We start from the raw sequence: 25,451 nt of genomic DNA, 5'->3' as shown, positions 1-25,451 counted from the left end.
TTAAGGGCTATTTTTATTATTCAATGTTTATAAAGATAATCAGCATGAGACAGTGGACCTGCTCACTTAGGAACATAAACCAATACCTGGCTTCTTTTTGGACAAAGGAGTTTAGAGATCTAAGGAATATACATGCAATCTTCCCCTATCTTTCTCTCTCTTTCAAAGCTCTTATTCCACTTTAAACATTATTCTCCAAGGCATCTAAAATTGGTTCTCTGACATCCATACCAAGTCATGTAATACTCCTTCCTCCCTGAGGCTGTAGGAGGAAATCCATCGTCCCTCCCATCCCTGTTCTCAGGATAAGGTCCATTAGTCATCTGTTCACTAGATCAACTGACTATGATCAGAATTTCTGGGGATCATGTTAAAAATTTTAGGGCCTTAATTTCAGATTCTGATTGACACCTGGCATAGGAATAGGTAATGGGGAATAAATCCTCTATTATACTAATGTCCCCACGATACTTGGTATTTCTTTGCTCTTGACTGAATTCCTTACGTTCTCTATTACTTCTCCACCTTAGGGTATGAAATTCTTCGCTCTACTCTCTGGAACTGCCACACAGTGATAGCAGACTATATCAAGCTCTTCTATCACCTCAGCTTAACTTGAAACTTGACGCTCCTTTATGGATTCTGTCTCCCATCCATCCCTGTTAAGTGGTGGGAGATGATACCTCTCTTCCCCATTACCATTTCCAGTCAATTATGTACTCGACTTTTGTAAAAATTCCTACTCTTTTAAGTCCATCTGACTATGTCACCTGTTATTTAACCTTATCTAATGAAGACTTGATACCTATGGCTCCTAGTCTTTCTCTCCATCCCAATTCCTGTCATCATCCTAGGTGACAGTATTTTTCATGCGGACATCCAAAACACTCACCCTTCAGTTCCCTGAAACCCTCATTTCCACTGACATCTCCTCTGTCCCACTTCAATCATATCAGGTATTATTTCTAGGCTTTGTCATCAATCTACAACTGTACCACTTTTAAAATCATTAGTACAAACACCTCAATTTCTGATCAAAGCTTCCTGTATTTCAAGCTTGCCCAGCTATTTTTTCGAAGTCCATTTTTTATCATTACTGGCACTTTGAGATTACAATTCCTCTACTTTCTTTCTACTCATCAGCAGCACCTGCTCCCACCCCTCCACGCTAGTCCTTCTTTCTCCTGCTTAGAGAGCAGAGCTCAACATTTTAATCACACTCCTGCCAATTTCTTAAACTTATTTGCCCTTTTGTCATATCTGACTGGCAAAATGCCAAACTTGGATAATCCAAGGTGGCTAGTGCTTAAGAAAAATTACATACAGGGGCAACTTAAGACCACTCTAAATCCATTATCACAATCTCAACAAGCCCTTAACACTGGACAGCAATTCTGAAATGTCTTTACAGTCAATTTCTTTTCACATGTTTCACAAGATTTATATTAGGTTTCTTTTTTCTTCCACAAACTTCTAACCATCTTATTATCCTTGATTCTGAAAATGACCTTAATATATATTTCATAAAAAAATATAATACACCAGAGTAAAGCCCTCATCTTCTTGCCATATACCTAAAACCTATTTGCATCAGAACCCAGTTTTTAAATCTTCCCTCCTGTTATAATAGGAGTACCCTACCTCCTATATAAGGAAAATCTACTTGTTCTTTGGATTTCATTTCTCTCTACTTCTCAGGACTCATATTATCTGTAATCCCTTTTATTTTCTATATGAGTAATCAATCAATTTCAATCCCTTTTCACTCTCTCTTGAATAGTTGCCACAAAATACAAACATATCACTTCCACCTTGAAAATAATATGTCTACCCATCTGGGTACTCCTTCATATTTCCTACATTATCATCCCTTTTACTTATATAAATTCACTTCTCAAAACCAATGCCTGTACTTGGATTTTCTATTCTTACACTCATCAGCCAACTTAATCTATTTTTTGCTCTCCACTATGTGAACAACAGCAACAACAAAAGCTCTAAATAATGTCACCAGTATCTTCCATCTCGCTAAATACAATGATTATTTTGCAGCCCTCATATTACTTGACCACTCACAGCAGCACTCAGTATAGATGATCACTTCCTTCTCTTTGAAACACTCTTTCCTTGGCTTCTAGGACAGTATATTCCCCTGGATTAGGACAATGTCTTAGAGGGTCCCTTGTTGGCTCATTCTCCTCTATCTAATCATTAAATATTAGAATTCCTCGAAACTGATCCTGTATTCTTTTGTCACTCACATCCACTCCCATGGTTTTCCCACTCCAAAATGGACTGTGCTTCTGATATACCAGACTCATATCTATCCAATACTTATTCTACATCTCTAAGTATCTAGGCACTGAAAACTCAGCATATCCAAACAGAATTCAAGATCTGCACCCTTTCCTCCAAACTAACTCTTCTCCACTCTTCTTTTCCTTCACAAATGACCCAACTACCTACACCACAATGCAAGCCAGACATCTTTTAGAAGCCAGAAAACTTCTAGATCTCTTCCTCAATCATCCATATCTTATTAATCACCAAGTCCTAGCAATTTTGTTTCTCAAATATTCCCCAGTGAATCCACATCTTCAACTGGTCTTCCCAATACCCTCTTAGAGCCTTGCCTGCATGTATAATGATCTTATTAATAACACAAATCTGATGATCATACCCCCTTCCTTCCTCAACTCTGCTAATAATAATCCATTGTTTTTAAGATAAAACAGCAAATCTGTAACATGATTTACAAAGTCCTCATGATCTGGTCTTCGCCTATAACATAGATTCATCTTATGCCACAAACATGCCATTTGCCACTCTCCATCATCTTCTATATTTTATTCATTTTGACTTTTATTCACTTCCTTCAATGTGCTATTGCTTTTCTGCTGTCAGAACCTTTTCCTAGAACATTCTTCTGCTGTCCTTTGCTTTGTGACCTCCTAACCTTCGAATCTCAGCTTCAATGTCACTTTCTCAACTAAGCCTTCTCTAACATCATAAGTCTAGATCAGATCCCCTAATTTTATTTTCCCGTAGCAACTTTATCCCTTTTATTACACATGTAGTTGAAATAAATTATTTAATTGGTTGATTAATCACTCTGTCCTTCCAGAACATAAACTCCATAAGAGTAAAGGAGCAGGTACTTCTTTCTTCCTAAATAGTTTCCATTCTCAATTAAAGCAGAGAGTATTAATCAGCTCCTTCAATAAGCCTTCCTGTATTACACGGGCCAGAAGGTAAAACCTTTATTTTCCAGATTTCTTGCAGTCAGGGTTCTTGATGTAAAAAAATCAATCCTGCTAATTAGATGCCCGTGTGCAAGATCTGGATGATGGGGGTTAAGAGAAAACTATCTTCCTGCTATTGTCTTTTCCTGGTAAGCAAGATCTTAGAAATGAGGGCTGAAAATTATAATAGATGTATCATATGCTCAAAATTTGGCTTTCCAGTGTGTTCATGAACATTGAAAAGACATGCATAGCAGCAGTTGTGGCTTCTCAACTTCTAGATCACTATCACAGTAGCTGGTTCTTCAATTCAACAGTTTCAGTGGTAGCCCCCTGACTTCTACTTCTCCAATCTTACCAACATTGGTAAGTACCTAATTTCTTGCAAGATTCTGTTCTATTTAAAATGCACTGAGATGGGGCGCCTGGGTGGCGCAGTTGGTTAAGCGTCCGACTTCAGCCAGGTCACGATCTCGCGGTCCGTGAGTTCGAGCCCCGCGTCAGGCTCTGGGCTGATGGCTCAGAGCCTGGAGCCTGTTTCCAGTTCTGTTCTCCCTCTCTCTCCCTGCCCCTCCCCCATTCATGCTCTGTCTCTCTCTGTCCCAAACAATAAAATAAATAAACGTTGAAAAAAAAATAAAATAAAATGCACTGAGAGTGGTTTGTTTCCTTTACTGAATCCTGACTGATACAACATGTGTCTTCCTCAATACACTCTAAACAGGTTGACAGAAGAGTTTACTTAGCTTGATACCTATTGATCTACCAGTCACTGGTAGCTAGCTTACATTCACTAAATATTCACTGAGTGGCCATCACTAAAAACAGTTTGAGGCTCATGTGTATATAATCAATTCACAATGACACAGACTAATCTAATTCCCCATAACCAATTTTCATATGTCATTCTGGCTGTGCTAATTGTTCACTTTAGCTTAGGAGAAAGGAAGTAAATGTGCTCTGTCCATGTTATATCCCTTGAAAGATGGTCTTGGTTCCCACAGAGGCTACCCTGATATTACTCCAACCTAATTATATAGAAATAAGAGTATTCCAGAAATAGTACCTTAATTAGCAAAAGAGAAATCTCATCTAAAATTGCATTCTTTATATCCATTATACCCATTTGGCCATAAATGCTGAAATAACATCTAAAAAAAAAATCACACTGCGAAATGTAATTTTGATCCTTAAATTTTATCAATATAAATCTCTGTATATCTAGAGATTTAGTAATCTTAGTTATGTAATCTATATGTCTTTAGAGTGCTTCCCCTACTAAAGTATTTTCAAATGAGAGAACAACAATATTCCAATTAACATAGTTTTCCAAAACAGCATGGTTACTTAACAAGATATATAAATTTGTTGTAAGAAATTCATTCTATGCTTCTAAAATACATCTTCAAGTACATGAACAAAAATTACTGCAATCAGAATTTACTTAAAAGTAATAACAAATCAGGAAAAAAAAATCCAATGTTACTTTCTATGTCCCTTAAAAAGAGTCCTGTTTATTCAAAGTGAGCCATATATTAGACTACATTGATATGAACGCCTGGCCCACGGGATTTCCCCCTGCTTGAAGGAAAATGAGTCCTATTTTTCAGCACCCGAATTCTGGTCATATAACTTGTCTCTTCCACAATCTTCAAAAGCTTCTCAGTGCACATAAAGTCCAAACACTTAAGCATGTAATTTAAGGTCCTTCACATTCTGACCAAAATGTATGTGCCTGGCCCTTCATGCATCATACATAATAGTGAAAAGAGAACACTTTTCTATTTGTCCAAACAGATCCAGTGGTTTCCTTTGCTCACGTCCTCTTTCTTCTTTCCTTCAAATGCTCCTTACCCTTATTGCTGCATATTGAAATACAAGATCACTGTTTTGAATTAATCTACTTTTTTATGAATGGTTTGTTCTTCTCTTACATTACTGACCATATTTTGCTTTCCTTATGTATTATTTGTAAATCCACTGTGACACTGTAACAACATCTGTGTCTTAACGATAGAGAAACTCCACCGTGTTCAGCTACTTATTTTCAATGGCACAGGAAATTTGATCAATTAAAATTGACATGTTAACTTAGAATTGGACGTATTGTATACTCTAAAATAATTGTTCTCAATAGGTATATAAAATTTAATTGAACTGCTGTTCATACTTTAAAATTCCCCTACTGTTGGGTATTTATGTTGAATTTTTTCATTATAATGTATTGGAATAAAACTCTTGGTTTATATTACTTTTCCTTTTAATATGTCCTTGGAAAGATTCCCAGGTTTAGAATTTCAAGGTTAAAGGATCCAGAAGGAAGCGCGGCTCTTAGCATATATTACCAAAAAAAAAAAAAAATAAATTCTTTTTAAAGGATTGAAAAGGTCACTGCCACAGAAAACCTAGGAATGTACCAAATCCTTGAATCATTTTTAGAAATGGGCATTCTCATTTTTAGCTTTTAAAGATTTATTTAGATTAAGAGTATACAGTCTGAATTTGCAAGATTTCTCCAATAATTTTTTATTCCAATTTGCCTATTTTATTTCTTCTTTGCCCATTTACTTACTGCAAATTTTATGTTTTAGTTATTAAACTTAATAAGCGCACATATAAAGATGTAGATCCACATAAAAAGATGCAGTTACCAATATTTCCCCCAACCTGTTACTCCCTTTTACAATTCAAGGTATTATTTTTTGTTGTCCAAAAGCTAAAAATGTAAACGTTGTTACATCTGTCATTAGTTAAAGTTGTCATCTTCTCTTCCTTCAAAGTACATATGTAACCATTTACAGAGTGTCTACTGTGTATCAGGCAACGTATGTTACCTTACTTATTACAAAAACTTTAAGATCTAGGTATCATTGCCACTTCGTTCATGATGGAATTGTGGCTCAAGGAAATTGAAAAAGTTACAGTGCCTGAGTCCAGATTAATATTCAGGTCTGTGTGGATCCAAAGCCTTTATTGTACAAGAGTCTACTTCCCCTTGAAAACAGAATATTCGTGCTTTCCAAAATGCAATTAAACATTCAGTTCTATTTTTTAATTAATTTTCTTTGGTTTTATTTAAAAATATTAATACACTTTTGACATTCTTTCTATGTGGTTACAAGCAATTCTACAACAGTAGAATTACTATATTAACCTCCAAAAGGAAAGAGGTTGACATGGCTAAGGAAAGAATAAACTCTGAGAAAATAAATATTTTATGTATACTTAAAATTAAAAATAAGAGAAAGGGGGCTCTCAGGCACCTGCTACTGTCTTTAGCTAATAGATATCATCTATGCCAAGAGGAGAAAATTCTAATTTTATTTGGCTATACTAACTGTAAAACTGCTAAAGCAGAAATAAATAAAGCTATTAAGTATCAGATAACTTATATCAAAGTCAAATTCCTTTAATTTAGGCAAAGGTTAAAGGTGACCTATTGGAAAAAAAACAAGGAAATAGTTGGTAGCTTTGGATAATAATAAAGAAGTCAAAAAAAATGACACTTGAAGTAGCTTGAGGGAACATATTGTTGGATTTTTCGTATTATTATTGGATTCATTATACTAAATATATTTAATAGATATTTCTAATAACTACATTCATGAGGCTTATTGTATGATAGATCATTTCTACGTATAAGAAAAACTCTTAATATCCCTAATATATGTAAAAAAATCCAAGCACATATCACTACCCATAAATCAGAGAAATACTGCACAGGGGTGAGTGGAAATACCCATCCCACTACTAGAATATTTAAAGCCTGTTAAAAACTTGTCCCTAAAGAAAGAATTTATTTGGCTTAGATTGCAAGTGAAACAGAATCTGAAGATTCTAACTGAAATATTCATTCAACTTGAAATTAAATCATAATTGAAAATAATAGCTTAATAATGAAAATATCTGCATCCCTAATGATATACTTCTATAAATGTAAGCTGCTACTATTCCTTTAAGGTATGCTGTACCTTACAGAAAATAGTGGTTTCTTAAGAAAGTGTCTTTGTGCAGGAGAGCAAAAAATATGCAGGGTAAATTAGGGAAAATTATTCATATTGTTTACTATCCTTTCACCATTTTAAAATTTAGTTATTAAAACATATTTTTAAAAGTAGATTTTTATAATATGACATGTAACATTTTATCATTGTTCAGTTTCCAAAATAATTTCATATAACATTCCATTTGTTTCTCATAGTTAACTACCAGAATAGGTGTTATTTACCCTACTATTATTCTATTTGAAAGAATAGAAAGTAAGTTTCAGAAATATTTAGGTGTTTGGGGCACCTGGGTGGTCAGTCGGTTAAGCATCTGACTCTTGGTTTCTGGCTCAGGTTATGATTTCACAGTTCTGAGTTTTAGCCCTGCATTGGGCTCTGTGCTGACAGTGTAGAGCCTGCTTGGGATTCTCTCTCTGCCCCTTCTCTGCTTGTGCTGTCTCTGTCTCTAAATAAATAAATAAATAAGGAGGAGGAGGAGGAGGAGGAGGAGGAGGAGGAGGAGGAGGAGGAGGAAGAAGAAGGAGGAAGCGGAGGAGGAGGAGGAGAAAAAATATTTATGTGTTTAAGGCCTCAGGGCTTCTAGAGGCCACATCAGAACCAGACCTTTTGTTAACGTGCCCTCTTGCTTTGGGCCTCATTAGGAATTCCTGATATACTACCTTCTCCATAGAGAGCCACAACTTCCATCTCCATAGGTTATGCTTAAGGTATACTTTCCTTTCCTTTCCCTATTTCCTTGTTTCAGTGGACAATTTGGAAATATAGTTGGTTTTTCATAGGGGGTTAAATTTTATATTAAAGATGGGAATGATATGAGGAGTCTAAAATATATTGTTACTTACTGGGAAGAAAAGAGTCATTTTTAGTTGTGGTTATGGCAAAAAATAGCCTTATTACACACACACACACACACACACACACACACACACACACACACATACACACACACAGAAAGAAAAGGAGAATACCTCCATGGAGTTTTACTTATTATTTATACAAATAAAGTTATACAGTGTTGAATAAAGCTGTAAAGAAATGCTTTTACAAACCAGAATCGCTATGTCAGGAATTGAGACGGTTACATTTAAACACTTAGGGGTAAAGTACTAGTGTGGCATGGTAGGGATTTAGCTGTATTCCCATTAACAGGAGTCATGAGGCTAAATTTCTATGTACCACCACAGCAAATTTACCTTCTAATTTTATTTTAATGTTCTGAGTACTTAATTTCCCATTTTTCGAAGAACATGGGAAGGAATATCTCCTCCCATCATGACAATAGCTCCGCAGAATTGCTAGAATGTTAATACCATTCAAGTTCAAAAGGAACTTAAAGAAATAAGAAGCATACAACTAGCACTAGAAAAACAATCTAAAATTCTGGAGCTTCGATAAAGCATTCAGAAAGATTACTTTATCTTTTGTTATAAAATCATATCCACTGAAGAAGGGCCAGCTTTTTGAATCTCTCCTTAGCAGAAATGGGGGATATGGTCGGACTGAAGAAATGTTCTTCCATTTTATTAAAAACAAAAAACAAAGAAAAAGCCCTAAATGCTTTAGAAAGTCCCAGATTGGATTAGGTTTTGAATGCTTACGATACAGAGTGGTAAAAAGGGCAGTCTTTGGAGTCAGACTGATTCCAATCATGGCTCTACTACTTGTTACATGGTCGTCTCTGAGAAAATTATTTCCAGTTTCAGTTACCTTATCTATAAAGTGGGGATAAGAATCTCTAAGGGACAGAATAGTGGTGCAGATCAAATGAGAAAATCAAAGTGAGGCTGTCTCTTATAATGTTTGTCTCAGAAGAACAAAAACAACAACAAAAAAAGTAATCTGGGGGTAACTACTATCAGCCAAACATTATATGAAAGGCTAGGAATATAATGATGAACAGGATAATGTTCCTTGAAAACATGTACTTTTTAATGAATGTTTGTGAATTTCATTTTTGTTTTAAAAAAATCCAATAACAATAGGTAGACTGGATGAAAATCAAATCAAATCAAAATATTTTTAAAAAGGTATAACAAAAATGATTTGAGATTTTCTAGTCTACTTAACTGTATTAAAATTTTTCATTTCTCCAGGTCTTTTTTTTTTTTAAGCATAATGACCTTTGAAACTATTTGGTGACATTGCCTTAAATAAACATTATTTGAAACTGTGTCTATATAAATTATTTTATATGGTTTCAATATTTCATGTTATTTTGTAATTACTTACACATATATCATATCAAGGTATAATAAAAATACAGACTTACATCACAGGGTCTGCGAGGACTGAATGAGTTATCTATACAGCAATGAAAATGCCAGGCACAAGTAAACAGCTGATAAATATTAAGCACTATTACTATAGAAATTAAATAATAAACTGACATTATTTACAATAGCAATAGCTCTCAGAACTGAGAGGTATGAATGAAGTAACCAGAAAGCCACAAGGTGGCTCTCAAGGCTTGGCTTTTAAACACAATCGAGTTGCTTTTTATTTCCAAAGAAATGAAAGAAGACTTATGAATGCCAACCTTTTTAAAGGCACTCATAAATTCATAATTAATAAATAACTGGAAGACTACAAAGCTGTTTAATAAGTGTTATATAATAGAAAATATTATTAAGCAGAAAAAGAATGAAGAAAATGAACACATTTTATAGTTCTAAATTGAAAGAATCTGATGTTCAAAACAACTGACATCAGATTATCATATGCAGAATTTAAAATATCAACATAAAATGATGGCATTCATAGTGCAGTCATAACAATTAAGTACCTCTTACTAACATGATAAATGTGAAAGTGTATATATAGTACAATATCTGGCAGCTAGCAGCTGTTTTGTAAATATCAGTTAAATCTTATGCATATAAAAAACTTTGAAGTTACTGTCATTTTATGTCCACTGAGTTTTTTATTTGAAAATTTATTTGAAAATTTGAAAATTTTAATATTTTATTTGAAAATTTATTATCACAGCTTTAAATCTGGGCAAACATTTTCTGTAAAGGGCCTTGTATTTAGGCTTATTAGTGGGCTACACAGTCCTTGCAGCAACAATTCAATTCTCCCCTCATAGTGCAAAAAAAGGCAGCCATTGACAACAAAAGGAGTCCAGCTATTTTCTAATAAAACTTTAATTAAAAAAAAACAACAGGTGGCCAACTTTGGCCCTCAGGCTGTAGTCTATCCACTCTTGATCTAAATCATTATCTCACATAATTAAATGAAATCTGTGAAAGTCCTAGATACTATCAATACTCAAATTACCTAGAGAGGTGCTTGTCAAACTGTTATGCACATAAAATCACCTGGGGATTGAGGTGACATGCAGATTATGGTTTGGTGAATCTGGTATGGAGCCTGAGGTTCTCTGCATTTCTAGAGGACCCAGGCTTTTTAGGTCCTTTGACCAAACACTGTGCAGCAAGGCATTTGTTGTAAAAATTTCGGGTCTCAAACTTTCACATACTTTTTTTTTTAAATCATATTTTTAAGTAATCACTCCAGTCAATGTGGGACTTGAACTCACAACCTCGAGATCAAGAGTTGCATGCTCTACTGACTGAGTCAGCTAGGCGCCCCTAAACTTTCACATTCTCTTAAGAGCTTTGGTTTGTGCAGTTTTCATGTGTTCATATTAACCTTAGAAATTAAAACTGAGAAATTAAAAAATAATAATGTTAGTTTTTTAAAATAATAATCCTATTAGATGTTAACATATTTTATGGAACTTAACAATATTTTCTGTTTTAACTATATTTTAATTTTTTTTTTCAACGTTTATTTTATTTTTGGGACAGAGAGAGACAGAGCATGAATGGGGGAGGGGCAGAGAGAGAGGGAGACACAGAATCAGAAACAGGCTCCAGGCTCTGAGCCATCAGCCCAGAGCCTGACGCGGGGCTCGAACTCACGGACCGCGAGATCGTGACCTGGCTGAAGTCGGACGCTTAACCGACTGCGCCACCCAGGCGCCCCTGTTTTAACTATATTTTAAAGAGTAGGACTAAACACAATTCTAATCATAGAGATAGAGGTGATAATTGTACACATTTGTGTACTTTTGGAAGTACATTATATCCTTTGGAAGATCCTTTGGAAGATCATTATATCAAGAGAAAAGGAAAGATTATAACATGATAAATATGTAAAATCAACTCCTTGGAAATTAAAGACCATAGATCTTTCATATATAAAATATCTGTAATACCTGGCACATTATATGCTTTAGTTCTTAATCTTGCCATCTTTTGTTTCCTACCTGTTTTTCTGCATGTCCATATTCAGTTCCTTGGGTAGGTAAAAAGCAGGAAATCTGACCACTATTTTTTGCTCTTTCTATTAGAGACATAGCTGTTCTTACAGTAGCATTTCGAGCATGCACAAACACCATCACCTAAAATAAAGGAAAACAGTTTATTTAGTACTAAAATTCATTAAGAGACAGCTTAATACCAGTCTGAAAATCACTATATATAAACTATTAATTTTTCAAAATATAACCCCCAGTTTACCAATTCTCCAACATTTCCTTGTTTTAGAACAAAGTGCATATAGGATAAAGGCAAGTTAAATAAAATTCAATAATAAGGCTTTACACATTGTTAATCTATACATTGGCATAAGTCAGAACTGAAATTAATGGATTATATAAAGCATGGAATTTAATTTGTGCTTTTCTCTTTTGAAGACATGATTCATGAGTACAATCATATATTACAGAGACAAGACTATAAAAATATACAAAAGCCTTGTTTCCCCACAGTCTGTGAAATTTCCAGTATCGTAAAGATGTTTAAAGAAATTGAAAACAATAAAAACACTCTTCCTTGGACAAAATCATGTCTAAGAACAACCATTCAAAATAGAGTTTAGGGAACTGCTGAAGACGAAAATGCTTCTAGAGAGGCATCTGGAATTTTCTGTTGTTTTTTTGACCTTCCTGTGGAGTTACTCAAAAAGTGACTGTGGAAATCTGAATTAGAGGGAAGTCACGTATCTGGGTGCTTTGTCAAGGAGAAGTGGAAAAAAGTACTTTCAGGAACAGTCACCAGGCAGAATGTCAATGCAACTGAAGAATATAAAATAAGAGAGTGATGAACACTGTATCTGCTGCCTAGCCGTGCCTGCCTTCTCTCCTTCCTATCTTTTCTTCTTTGGCCTTTGGCTTCCATTTACTCCCACATTCAGCTGGACGCAGCCTTCCCAAAGAGCCATTAGTATAACAAAAGTCGTTTCTATTCTTTCATATGGACAATTGATCTTTTTGAATTTTATATGATGAAAATGTCAGGTAATTCTGACATTTTAATTATAGTCTGAAACATACAACCTAAGGACAATCAGCAGTGTGGGTGCTTTGGGTGGAATTAAGACAAATTCTAACCCCAGCTTCCAACCAAACTGAGACCTCTCAATCTCTCTGGAGTTACCATGGTATGCCCTGTAGGTCTCAACATCACGGAGGTCGTAATTCTTGCTTTTCCCTCAATATCTCTCCATATTTATCTCTTAATTATGTTTTCCCAGAGGCTAGAACTTTGGTCTTATTTTCATGGTACACATTTAGAAAAATATGCAACTGACTGGTTTTAGTCAGGGAAAGGATAGACTCATGCTAGCTTCCCTAAATAAAAGAGAAGGTCATTTTGATAATGAGTAAAAGTGAAAAGGGGAGGGAAGCCTGGGATTTGGCCAGAAAGGAGACAGATTGACAAAGATCTAGAGCACACAGTGTTTAATTTACCCATAATCATCTTACATCTACAACCCTGTCAAAGAAACTGTTCCATATATGGGACATCAATTAAAATTCAGAGTAGAGCAAAATCATAGTTAATAATCACCAAAGAAATTGGAATGCTTAAATTACTAATATTCTTTTGGAATGTGTTCAAAGTCAATGAGGGTAGATCATCTGGAGAAGACCCAAAGTTCCTCAATGAAAAACTCCTGAAGCGTTTAGAGACAATAAAACAAGTACCACAAGTCACCTAGGGAGATTTAACATTAGTTAATCACAGCCATTAAGGATATAAAGCTTCAGCTTTTATACTATGTCAGAGTTCTAACTTATGTGCTGATACTAACGTGTTTTTTTAAAAAATGTGACCATAAGAATCTCTCTAAAGAGCATACTAATAAAATTTATTTCAGTAAGTTTCATGAATACTTGGAAAAGTCTTCTGTTTTCCTTATTTTCAACTACAAAAAACAAACAAAAAAACCCCAAAAAACAAATCTGATTTTGATAGGTTTGCTAGCTTTCTGGGGAAATGTCTTTATTTCATAGGATGTCAAGAGACTGCCATTTAAGCTCAGTGTAATATTTTTCAGCATTATTGACATAAGTTGTTTAATACTAAGTTAGATAGAAAATTCTGTTAACTATAATGCCCTGTTGAAGTTTCACCAGTTCAGAATCTCTCATCTACTACCATTCTGTCTCTTGTAAAAAGTTTTCCAACTGTGAGTTTCTTTTTAAAAAGTAAGGCAGATTTTCCCTCTTATATAAAATTAAGGTTTATCACACACACAGCTTCACTAACCCCTAACATTAAATTTAAGAAAATATCATTTAAAATGAAATTATTTTTAATTCATTCATTCATTCAAATGTTTCTGAGAATTCTGAAAATTACTATCAAGCCCTGAGAAAACTGCAAAAAAGAGAGGCCAAAGTCCCTGCCCTCATAGAGATGACAATCTAGTATGATGTATTTAAGCACAAAATATTTTTATGAAGTATTTAGCAGCCATGTATAATACTGTTAAAAGAAGAAATATAAAAATGAACAAGACATGGTCCCTTACGTAAAAGGCATGTACAATTTAAGGAGGCAGAGAAAACAGTGACACATGGAGTATGGATAACACAGGAATGCTAAACATGGAGCTGGTGGGTCTCCTTTGTTCATCCATTGCACTGTATTTACATAGTACCTACTGAGTACCAAACAATGTACTGAGCACCAGGGATACGATACATATGTTCCAAGGCTCAGAATGGCTATACTACTGTTGATGAGAAAGAATCACTAGTAATCAGCCCTACCTGGCTACAGAAGCAGGGTACAGGATGGATGGAGTAGTATTTAAAATATTTATCCTTGGTAATTTTAGTGTGTTAGCTTGAAGAAGTATGTTCTCGTTCAAAAGTTTCTTACACTGAGTCCCAAGGACCTCTTCATCAGAATCACTGCTGGTGCTCATCAAAATAGATTTCTGAGTCCTCCCCTAAAACCAACTGAGTAAGAATATCTAGGGATGAGGTCTAAAAATTGAATTATTAACAACTTTTGAGATGACCACTGCACTACTGTGTGAAATTGCTTAATAATGACCACCAACTTAGTTTTCTTCTTCTGAGTTAAAACAAGTTTAAAAGGAAACATATATAAAACCACCACTACAGAGATGATTTTAAAAATTCCCTAATAACCTATGTTAATTTACCTATATAAATGAAATATTAGGAAATATGAAGGTATTTCATACAACCAGTATAGCCCCAAGATCATTTCCCAGATGGGTTTTTATAATGCAACCAGATTTCTATTCTCCATAATTCAAATGCCACATTATGTAAATCCTGTTGATATGAAGAACATAAGGGAAAATAAAATATGACCCTAAATCTTCATTAATTATTTCATTCTGACTTGTCAACTTATCATTTTGCAAATTATTTTCTACTGCAGCCAAGAGAAATATTAGTTACAACTTAAAGTGGCAATTTCTTTTTATTAAATGATCCATCACTCCTTGTTCAGTAAAATAAACTCTTTTTATTATTAAGAATTTTCTGTTTAGAGGCTCCAACAGAAGCCATTACAAGGTTTTAGGTCCTATAACATACTTGATTTTATGGTATGTTAATTTGGTTAATTAATTTAAATAGACTCATATGAAAATTATAACAGAGAGGACAGCACTGTTTCATTTGGCAGAAATAACTCCAAATTAATCTTAAACACTACTGGTAACCAAACAGCAGTTAAATGGGCATATGCCATTAAAATAAGATTACAACAATAGATTCAAGCCAACAACATTGGTAAATTTTAATTGCTTTATAAAACAGTTTACATTTTTACTTGACATTTGTTAGATTAATACATTTAAAAATATTATATTTGTTTTTAGTTTAAAAAGCCATTTATTTTAAATACACAAAATAAAATCAGTCCCGGACTAGGAAAGAAAGTGAATTTGAGTTCTGGCTCTGTTATTTGCTTTGCCAAAGATGTGTTCTTCACATGAGATGACGATTAAAAGTAATGAAAGAATGAAAGCTCAGATAAATCATCATTCAAAAAACTAGAATGCTTAGGTAACTCATATTGTTTTGGTGTATTCAAAGGAAAGAAGGACATGTTATTTGAAAAATTCCCAAAATTCTACTTTGAAGCATTATTAAAGAGCAATGTGATTTAGAAAAAACAAAAAAAAAATCTCTTCGATTCTTATTTCCTCCAGTCCACAGATAGTCACTAGTGTCATGGGATTATTATAAAAATAGAAGTATATAATGTCAGTGAAAACACTGCATTTAGTAAAGTAATAGCTCTCAAACTCTAGAATACTTCGAAATCACTCAGAAGGCTTATTAAAAACACAACTGCTACTCCTATCCTCCACCACCCTTTCAGATTAAGTAGGTCTGGGGCAAGCCAAGACTTTGCATTTCTAACATGTTCCAAGGAGATGCTAACACTCTTTCTACAGGAACTTTAGAAAACTCTGTCAGAACTAGTTAGTATCAACACCACTGAAGGGGTAATAAACAATAAAATGAATTTGGCCTAAAAGACTAAATGGTGAGATCAGTAAATGACTGTTATAAATTGACACCTATATTAACTATTTATTCCTCATTTATGCAAGTGTGTATGTATCCAACACCACACAAAATAATTTAAAAGACCACTTATCCTTTAACAACTTTTGTGAAGGTGTTGTGCAAGATGAATGGGAAGTAAAAAAAAATAAAAGGAATATTTAAACCTGAGATTATCTGAAAACAGGAGGAAAGAGGGCAAGGATTAACTGTGAAATGTTGAATCAAAGACTGTTTCCTAGAAATTTCCACTAAGAAGGAAGACTGGGCAGGAAATATCTGAAAAACATAGACAACATGGCAGACAGATGTTCCATGGAAAATGTCGCTGAAGAATGACATTCTTTAATATAGGGTATTTGTTCTTGCAAGGGTTAAAGAATGAGGCCTCTGAGGGTGAGAAGTTTTATGTCCTAGACGTTTATGCTTTCATTCTAACTGGCACAGCCTAAAATGTGGCTTGCTCTCAATTCTTTCCAACTTTCTTAACCTGGATTCCTCAAGAGAATTAAGTCTTAATGACCTAAACAAATTCTGAAAGTGCATGGTCCCCACAACAGCAGCAGCAGCATCCCCTGTAACCCTATCAGAACTACAAACTAACAGCCCAATACCAGGTCTGAGTCAGTAACTCCAAAGATGGGGCCCAGCAACCTGGTTCAACAAGTCCTGCAGGTGATTTGGATGCATGTTGCATCAAAAGCTGAAAGCCCTGCATCAAGTCATCCATCCAACTGTAAGTTAAAAAACAAAAACAAAAACAAAAACAAAAAAACCCTTCTCCTCCACCCATTTAGAACATTCCAATATCTTTGGGAGGATGGAGAGCACAGTCAAATCATTTTCTGTGTTTTGTAGTTCTAACGGGGAGTGCCACAACAGATGCGTTTCAGATATATTTATGTAACACAAGAGCATGTAGGCACAAAATAGTTTTGATTGGCATGGCCATGTTACCACATCTGTGTTATCAGGTAAATGCAATTTTAAAAGGTCTGGTTCTGCAGGCTGTGTACCCAAGAGACATCTGTGGAGGGACGCTACAAGTAATTACAGAGTTCTCATTTTAGGCCTGCCAGTGCTGGACAGCTGAACACACTCAGATCATCCGAAGATCTTTTCACATCAGCACACAGTTTCTTCGTGTACTTTTTACATCTGCATTGTAATGTTACTTAGAAATACCATAACTTAATTAACCAGTCCTTGTCTGATGGACATTTATGTTGATTCCAATCTTTGTTATTTAAAGCAATGTTGTCAAATAACTGTTCACAAGCCATTTCACAAATTTGTGACTATATCTTTTGGATAATTTTATAGAGTGAAATTGTTGGGTCAAATATATATGACTATTCATTTAACTATTTCCTTTTTCTGAGTATTATCTATTTTATTATTGGAGATGTTTTTCTTATCAATTTGTTAGGCATTCTTTGAAGATGGAAGAAGATAATATGCTTTGTCTTTTTCTATACTGCAAATATTTTGTCCTAGTCTACACTTTATCTTTTGATTTTGTTTATGGAATCTTGTTTAGAATAGAAACAGTTATTTTTCTTAAATCTATCAGCATTTTTCTCTGTGGCTTCGGAGAAAATCATAGACAAGGACGTAAAAACAGACATAAACATTTTTATTTATTTATTTATTTAGAAAGAGAGAGAGAGAGAGAGAGAGAGAGTGTATGCATGCAAGTGGGTGAGGGGCAGAGAGAGGGAGAGAGAGAATCCCAGGCAGGCTCTGCACTGTCAGTGCAGAGCTCGATGTGGGGCTCGAACTCACAAACCGTGAAATCATGACCTGAGCCAAAGTTGGACACTTAACAGACTAAGCCACCCAGGTGCCCCAGTCATAAACTTTTGAAAAGGTGGTGAACTTCAGTAGCACTGTGTGGCTCTGGTAATCCAATAGTAGGCACAAACATCACTGGATTTTGCTGTCACAAATACAGACACACAGATCTGAAGGATGCCCATAATACAGTGCTAAGTGGAAAAAAAAAACACGTTGAAGAACAATTTTCATAGTATTATTCTAAGTATATATGTAAAGGATGTATGTGTGTTTAAAATTAGAGCTCTAGATGGACACCCACCAACTTAAATACCTCCCAAAATGAAAATGGGAGTGGGGAGGATAAAAAGATGTTTCCTTTGTATACTCTGTATTGTTTGTCCTACCCACTGAAATAGGCCCTAATAGTTTTACAATGAAATATAGAAATTATATTGAACAGGAGAAATGATCAACGATGGCAATGAGATTATAAGAGTATATATACAGGGGTGCCTGGGTGGCTCAATTGGTTATGGATCTGATTCTTGGTTTCAGCTCAGGTCATGATCCCAGGGTTGCGGGACTGAGCTCCACTGAGCTGAGCGTGGAGCCTGCTTAAGATTCTCTCTCTGCACCTCTCTTTCTCTCAAAAATAAATAAACATTTTAAAAAGAAGAGTACACGTATAATATACTACTGTACTAGTATATTTGATATGATTATTTTATTGCTAAGGAATTTATGGTGTCAAAGTAAAAACTTGAAGGAAACATATTTAACAATGTACTTACAAGGTCAGTGATGGTGGTACTTCTGATCTAAGTGACAAATTTATTTATTTATTTTTTTAGAGTACCTGGAAATGCTTTAATAAAAAAAGACAGGTATTCTTGTAGAAGAAAATAAATAGCATTTCAAGGTAAAGTATACAGAGGTCAAAGGTACAGAGAATAAATCTAAAGGGTGGTAAATACAGATTTTTGGCAGAAACAGACATGGACACAGGAGCAGGAATATCTGGAAAAGCAAAATACAACCTCATTATAAAATATATATTAAGATAAAAAATTGATTCAAGACTCAGAAAAAAATGATACCACTAAAAGTGTGTACTTGAGAAATTATTTTTGTGTTAGAGAAAGTTTTTAAACTGAATAGAGAGAAGGCTATCATTGTGCAAAATGTGGATTTTTATAAAGAAATATATATCATATATGATGATAAAGAAAATATGACTCAAGGAAGTATTTAAAAGACAACAGTAGACAAAAGATAGGAAAAGCCAGAGATGATTTTATCATTGTAAACTGATATGATAATGAACAGCAAAAAAATTTAAAGAGTGGGGTTAATTTGAAACAGGGGGGTGCTCTGTTTTTTATGAAGAGTCGAGATGAGCAAAAGAGTAGAGAGGTATTCCTAAGAATGAGTATGACAGTTGGAGACAGATCTTATAAAAGGGAACTTTGATTTAAACATTTTAAAATATAGCTTTGCAGCCACTGAACTGCTTGAAAAGTTAGTACAAGTTCATAAAACTTCTTTAAGAAAAATAAAAGAAGCCTTTTACCTAATGTGGGGAGATGGATGTTACTAATATGGTTAAATTAAGATAAAAATTTCCCTGATGCTTCCACATATAAGAGAGATATTATTCTCTTGAGCATCTAACGAATTCATGTGCTCCTCCTCTTAAACATTTATCACTGACTACCTTTTATTTTTAGTTATTTTTATGCTTGACATAGCACCTTTGCAAGTCTGCCATTATCCAACAATTACATGACTGGCACTGGGGACATGACAGTGGGCAGCCCAGCACTGGTCCCTTTTGCTTTTGGAGCCTTTACTTAGTTACTGTGATAAAAGAATGGAATCTGAGAAGATGGGGAACACAGAAGCTGCTATTAATTACACGAACAACTATGGGAAGAAACAGCAACAACAACAAAGAAAGGAAAGGAAAAAGAAAAGCATAATTAAAAAATTAATAGAGGTCCTTCCTTAAAGTCAGCAAATTACTTGATTTAAAAGTCATGATATTTCAAGTTTCTTCATTACTGGTCTTCTGGTGTCATCTCTCTAAATTCTTTTTGCTGTTCGAAACCTCCATGCATTTGAACGGCCGTATATTTCCAGGCCGTTACTCATTTTTCTCTTTACTTACTGCCAAATTTATCTGTGGAAATTCTACATACCTTTAAACCCAGTTCTAATGATTCACCTCCATTCTCTCTAGGGAAATTAATCATTCCCACAGCACTTTGTTCTTACTTGTGCCTTCTGTAAATCTCAATATATATATGTTTCTTCACTGTCGTGAACTACTAGGACTAATAATAAAATAATAATAAAATACATGATTGATTAAATGCTTATGACATGCCCAGCCCAGTACTAGGTGTGATGCATAGTTCTCTATCTTACTACTAACAACACTATTAGTGTTTTCCAGATGAGAAAAGCGAAGCTCAGAATTTTAATAAGTTGCTACTCATTCAAGAACAGAATAGGGAATTAGCCTCATTGGAAAGCCTACTTTCTTTCCATCAAGTTATATTCCCTCCTTGGGTGCTCCCTAAGGGCAAGTTTACATCTTACTAATTTTGAGGTCTCCTGGTCATCCCCTGTACCACTCTCCCAACTATGATTCAATCAGTAGGTACTTAATAAGTGATAGCTGAAATTCCAATGTTAGAAAATACCCATTTTCACAAAAAGCATTTATTTTTAAAAATATTTATGAGAAGTTTGAATGTAAAAGTTTATAAATTATAATAAGATATGGGCTGAGTTAATACTTTCACAGATACATTTATTACAATGTGGGGTATCAAGCTAACTTCCAATATTCCAATCAGATAATTGATTTTCCTGGATTGTTTTAAAAAATTTATTAGCAAACATTTCACTGATATTTAATAAACTAAAATTGGTACTGGTTAGTCATTTCATACTGTTGTAAAGCTACATGTGTATGTATTTTAATGCCATTGCAAAGTTCAAAATTTGTGATTTAAGAAACAACTTCTAAAATAAGCTAATTTGAGAGCATCTTAAAAATTTTTTTTGGTCTTTGAAGTCAAAGACAGTTCCTAAATCAAAGCTACCTACATTTATAATGAATCAAATTAATCATATTCATTAACGAAAAATATGTCCTACTAATGGACATGAATGAAGAAAGCATTCTTATATTTTATAATGGTAGAAAATTTGACACTACTATATCTGGATTACATCCAGAAAACTATTATTGCTAAAAGTAACAGTTCAGCCCTGAAAATAGGGCTAAAATAATAAATTTTAAAATTGTCTATTTTATTAATTATGTCTATAACAACTAGCATTTATTATCCGATATTCCTGACAAGCAACTAAACTACTAAAACATATTTTTTAGTTTAAAATGATGTGGTTAAATGTTTATCAGATGTACCATGAAAATACAAACTACCTCAAATAGGGTTAATTTACCTTGTCCTACCTATATAGAAAACTGTATAATTCACTGACTAGTCTTCATGCATCAAATTATGCAAATAAACCCAGAAAAGTAATCTGGAGTAGAGAGAAGTGGTTCCGCAGCTCCAAGCTGTGTAATTAGATCTACGCTCAGCAATTTAGAGCCACCTCTGGACTCTCATGCTGCGAATCTGCAGTTCTTCTCAAGAAACCTAAGCTTTTAAGTGATAAATAGATTCAGGTTATCATTACTGAATTATATTTAGGGCATTACCCTGAAAGTGAAATATATTCTTCACCAATTTCTTTAAAGGAATAATTTTTAATATTTATAATTTCTATGTTGAGTTGTAGGGAGCTTTAAATGCTATATTTGGTTAAAAGAAATCCACGATACTTTACATTTTCTAAACCCTAAAAGATACCTGTTATCAAAATGTATAATAACAAAACAAAGTTGGAGTACTTAATGTACATTACACACTATGACAGCAAAAATAAATTATCATTTTTGTAGCTAAGTCCACTATAAAAAATATAATCTTACAATCAATTCGCCATACATCACGACACCATACAATATACTTAGAAGCATAAGACAGTTCTATTTCAGCAGAGTCTAAAATATTAATACAACAGTTTTTAAAATTTCAAAATAGTAAGTACTTTGAATGCACGTCCCTTTCCTATAAGCTTTTTCTTTAACTTAAAAATAATGCTTTCTTAGATATTAAGCATATGTATGTACTTTTTTTTTTAGACAATGGATATCTATTTTTCCACTAGCATACATATCTTTTAAAGGTAATACAATTTATGTTATCCAACTGATGCTTGAAAATTATCTATAAATTCTTTTTTTTAAAAAATTTTTAACGTTTATTTATTTTTGAGACAGGGAGAGACAGAGCATGAACAGGGGAGGGTCAGAGAGAGGGAGACACAGAATATGAAGCAGGCTCCAGGCTCTGAGCTGTCAGCACAGAGCCCGACGTGGGGCTAGAACTCATGGACCACGAGATCATGACCTGAGCCGAAGTTGGCCGCTTAACCGACTGAGCCACCCAGGCGCCCCTATAAATTCTTAATTCAAATCTTGTTCGTAAGTGTACCATATACATTTATGCCTTGAATAATTTGAAATCTAAATTCATTTTTACAACTTATTCACTATATTTATAAACAAGTAAAAATATTGTATATGCTATTAATGAAAGTGAATTTTATACATTAAAATGGTCTTAAGCATGTTATAATTTTCTTCTAGTTTTTTTATACAATACAAAGCAAAACATCAAGAATATTAATATTACTTGTTCATTAAAAATCAAGAATATTAATAGTAATATTAATATTACTTAAGTTTAAGATATACTCAAACTAATGTTTTTGTTCAGGAAAAAATTCTTACCAATCTAGACAAAACTCTTACCTGATGCCAAACTAACCTATACAACATATTTTAGTCTTATTTTGAATACCAACAGTGTTTTAGACCTTTGTTTGAATCATAACTCAGCATCTGTATAGCAGATAAGCTTGGGCAAATTTACCCATGCTTCAGTTTTTACCTGTAAAATGGAGATAATATGGTACCTGCCTAACAAGGGTCATGTAGAGACAACAAACAGTAATTAGAAAGTACCCGGAAAATGTGGTCCATTCAGTAGGACCAGCATATAAAAAGTGGTCCATTCAGTAAGAAAAAAGTCTAGTTGTTTTACAAAGGTTTTCCTTATATTCATCCCAAATCTGATCCCCACACATCCCACTCCCTGGGACCAAGGTCAGTATTGTTCTCTAAGGCAACAGGAAATAAATGCACTTGTTTTCACACATAACAATTCTTCAAACATTTGAAAAATTCTACCATATCTCCAGTATGACTGTGCTTTCTTCAGCTAAACATCACTAGTTCTCAATGCTGTTTCCACAAATGATAGTTATTATGATTTGATATAGTTTAATTTTTATTCTTTATTTTTTTTAATATAAAAAGAATGTACTAGGGGGCCTGGGTGGCTCAGTCAGTTGGGTGTCCAACTTCAGCTCAGGTCATGATCTCGCGGTTTGTGAGTTTGAGCCCTGTGTCAGGCTCTGTGCTGACAGCTCGGAACCTGGAGCCTACTTCAGATTCTGTGTCTCCCTCTCTGCCCCTTCCCCACTCACACTCTGTCTCTCTCTGTCTCAAAAATAAATAAATGTTAAAAAAATTTTTTTAAAAAGAATGTACTGAAGAGAATTCGTTGAAGAAATGACTGGAAATCATGGAAATGTGCATAGGCCTTGAGACTAAAGTGTTTTCACCTTGATTATATAGTTTAATATGACTTTACATTATATTTTCAAAGATGTATCAATTTGGACTGTAATTACTGAGAAACTTGAAATAATTGAAAAGGAATATGTTGGCATCTGTCTCTTGAAGATGTGAAAAAAGATTTTATAATAATTGAAAGATCATATACTTTCTGAAAAGAATGTTTTAAAAAATTTTATCACTGAAAATCATTGGGTTGCCATAGATTTTTCATACATATTATTGATGATTTCCTGAGGCCAGATTTTTCCAGGTGGAATTTAAAAGCATATTCTCTGCATTCTCTTCTCTTGGCAGGGCAATAACAGGTTAAATGAAAATGTCAATTTTGCACTGAAAGGGTGGTAAAAAGACCAGGTTCTAGTTGTAATTGCAAAGCTTATTAGATTTCTGACTTTGGGCACATTATTAGGTTTAGTTTTGTCACCTGTAATAAAAATGTGGACTAATGAACTTTCATAAATTCAATGATAAAATAAACATAATAATGAACTATTAAATGTCTTTAAAATACCTTCCATCTGGAATAAAATTATATGGTACCTGATGAGGAGATGATAAATATATCGTTTAATAAGTACAACCTATAATTTAAGGGGAAAAAATGAGTAATATCCATCTTAATTTTCAAGTAAATCCTTTCCACAGGATTTTTGGCAATGATTCAAATTATAATGATAGAATATTTATGTCGTGTTATGATTTAAAGATGATTATTTATGAAGTATATTCTTTATATCATACATGATGTTAAAAGTTTGTGACACACCTATAACTGCTATTTATGCAAAAACTATTTAAACTATAAAATTTATTTTGTTATGGTTTTTTATGTAAAAAGCATTTATACAAATTAACAAATGGGGGGGTGGTGGTGCTAAATTTTGGTCAGGAGAGTGAAGACAGCATGAACTGTGGAATTCTCTGTGTGTTGAGTTCACAGTTAGTGAGGATGACCCACAGTGCTGGAGAGAAAGGTACTCTGGAAAGGTATACCCTCTACTTTCTGGCTCAATTCTAGTTTCTAGAGGTGCTGCAGCATTTTTAGCTACAGGACTATCTTATCATATATGCAAATATATGCATATATATATATATCATATATGCAAATATATGTGATGGAGGAGGCACAATTGCCTGATGAGTAAAAGATAACTACATTTGAAAACTTACAGGCTAGTGCTTTCAGCCAGGGTATCCAATTAGTATTCAAGTTGGTATTCAAGGCCCATAAGGGAAAACCACTGGTTTGCTAGGTCTAATGTATATATGAGAAAGTAGAAGACCAAATCCCACCCCTACAAGAAAAGCTAAATTGATATTCCACACATGAAATGGAATGGAATGGAATGGAATGGAATTGATATTCTATTCAGTCTACCTGGTATTGCCACAAGAACAGAAACTACTAATCCTTATGCAAATTATGAAAAACTAATGTGCAGAACAGTGGTTTAAAACTTTATTTTGGCTGTGGAATTCTTTCTTCCAACAAACTCTACTGTAGTAGCTCAACATATATATAAAGATGAAAGCTACTGAAGTGGACCTGAGAGATCCAAATCTCATTTCTCCCTCCCAAACAGCATACCTTTCCTGCTCCCAACTTCATGAGAGCAATTCCTGTGGCACCTCAGAGCACCCTGGAGGAGTCTGAAAATAACAGCTACAGAAGGAACTCTTCTAGTTGAAAGGAACTGTTCAGCATTGTATTTCCTTTTTTGTTAAAGGTTTGAAAACTCTAAAATCTCATCATCTCTTTCATTCTTCTGGATGATAAATTTTTGGAA

General features: G+C 34.1%; 1 protein-coding gene across 1 annotated transcript in view; it reads right to left on the bottom strand.

Moving 5' to 3' along the window:
- The window catches only part of ASCC3 (activating signal cointegrator 1 complex subunit 3), a 367,207-nt gene that overhangs the window by 157,955 nt on the left and 183,801 nt on the right, over positions 1-25,451 (bottom strand). Inside the window, exon 14 of the mRNA XM_047101482.1 lies at positions 11,520-11,654. Within this exon, the coding sequence (XP_046957438.1) occupies positions 11,520-11,654 (135 nt within the window). The remainder of the gene's footprint in view (positions 1-11,519; positions 11,655-25,451) is intronic.

Source organism: Lynx rufus, unplaced genomic scaffold, assembly GCF_022079265.1.
Source record: "Lynx rufus isolate CCGP_SWC_20201006 ecotype Redwood Valley unplaced genomic scaffold, mLynRuf1.p SCAF_6, whole genome shotgun sequence".
Taxonomy (NCBI): domain Eukaryota; kingdom Metazoa; phylum Chordata; class Mammalia; order Carnivora; family Felidae; genus Lynx; species Lynx rufus.
Note: the sequence above shows the minus strand (reverse complement) of the source record. Positions and strands in the feature narration are given on the sequence as shown.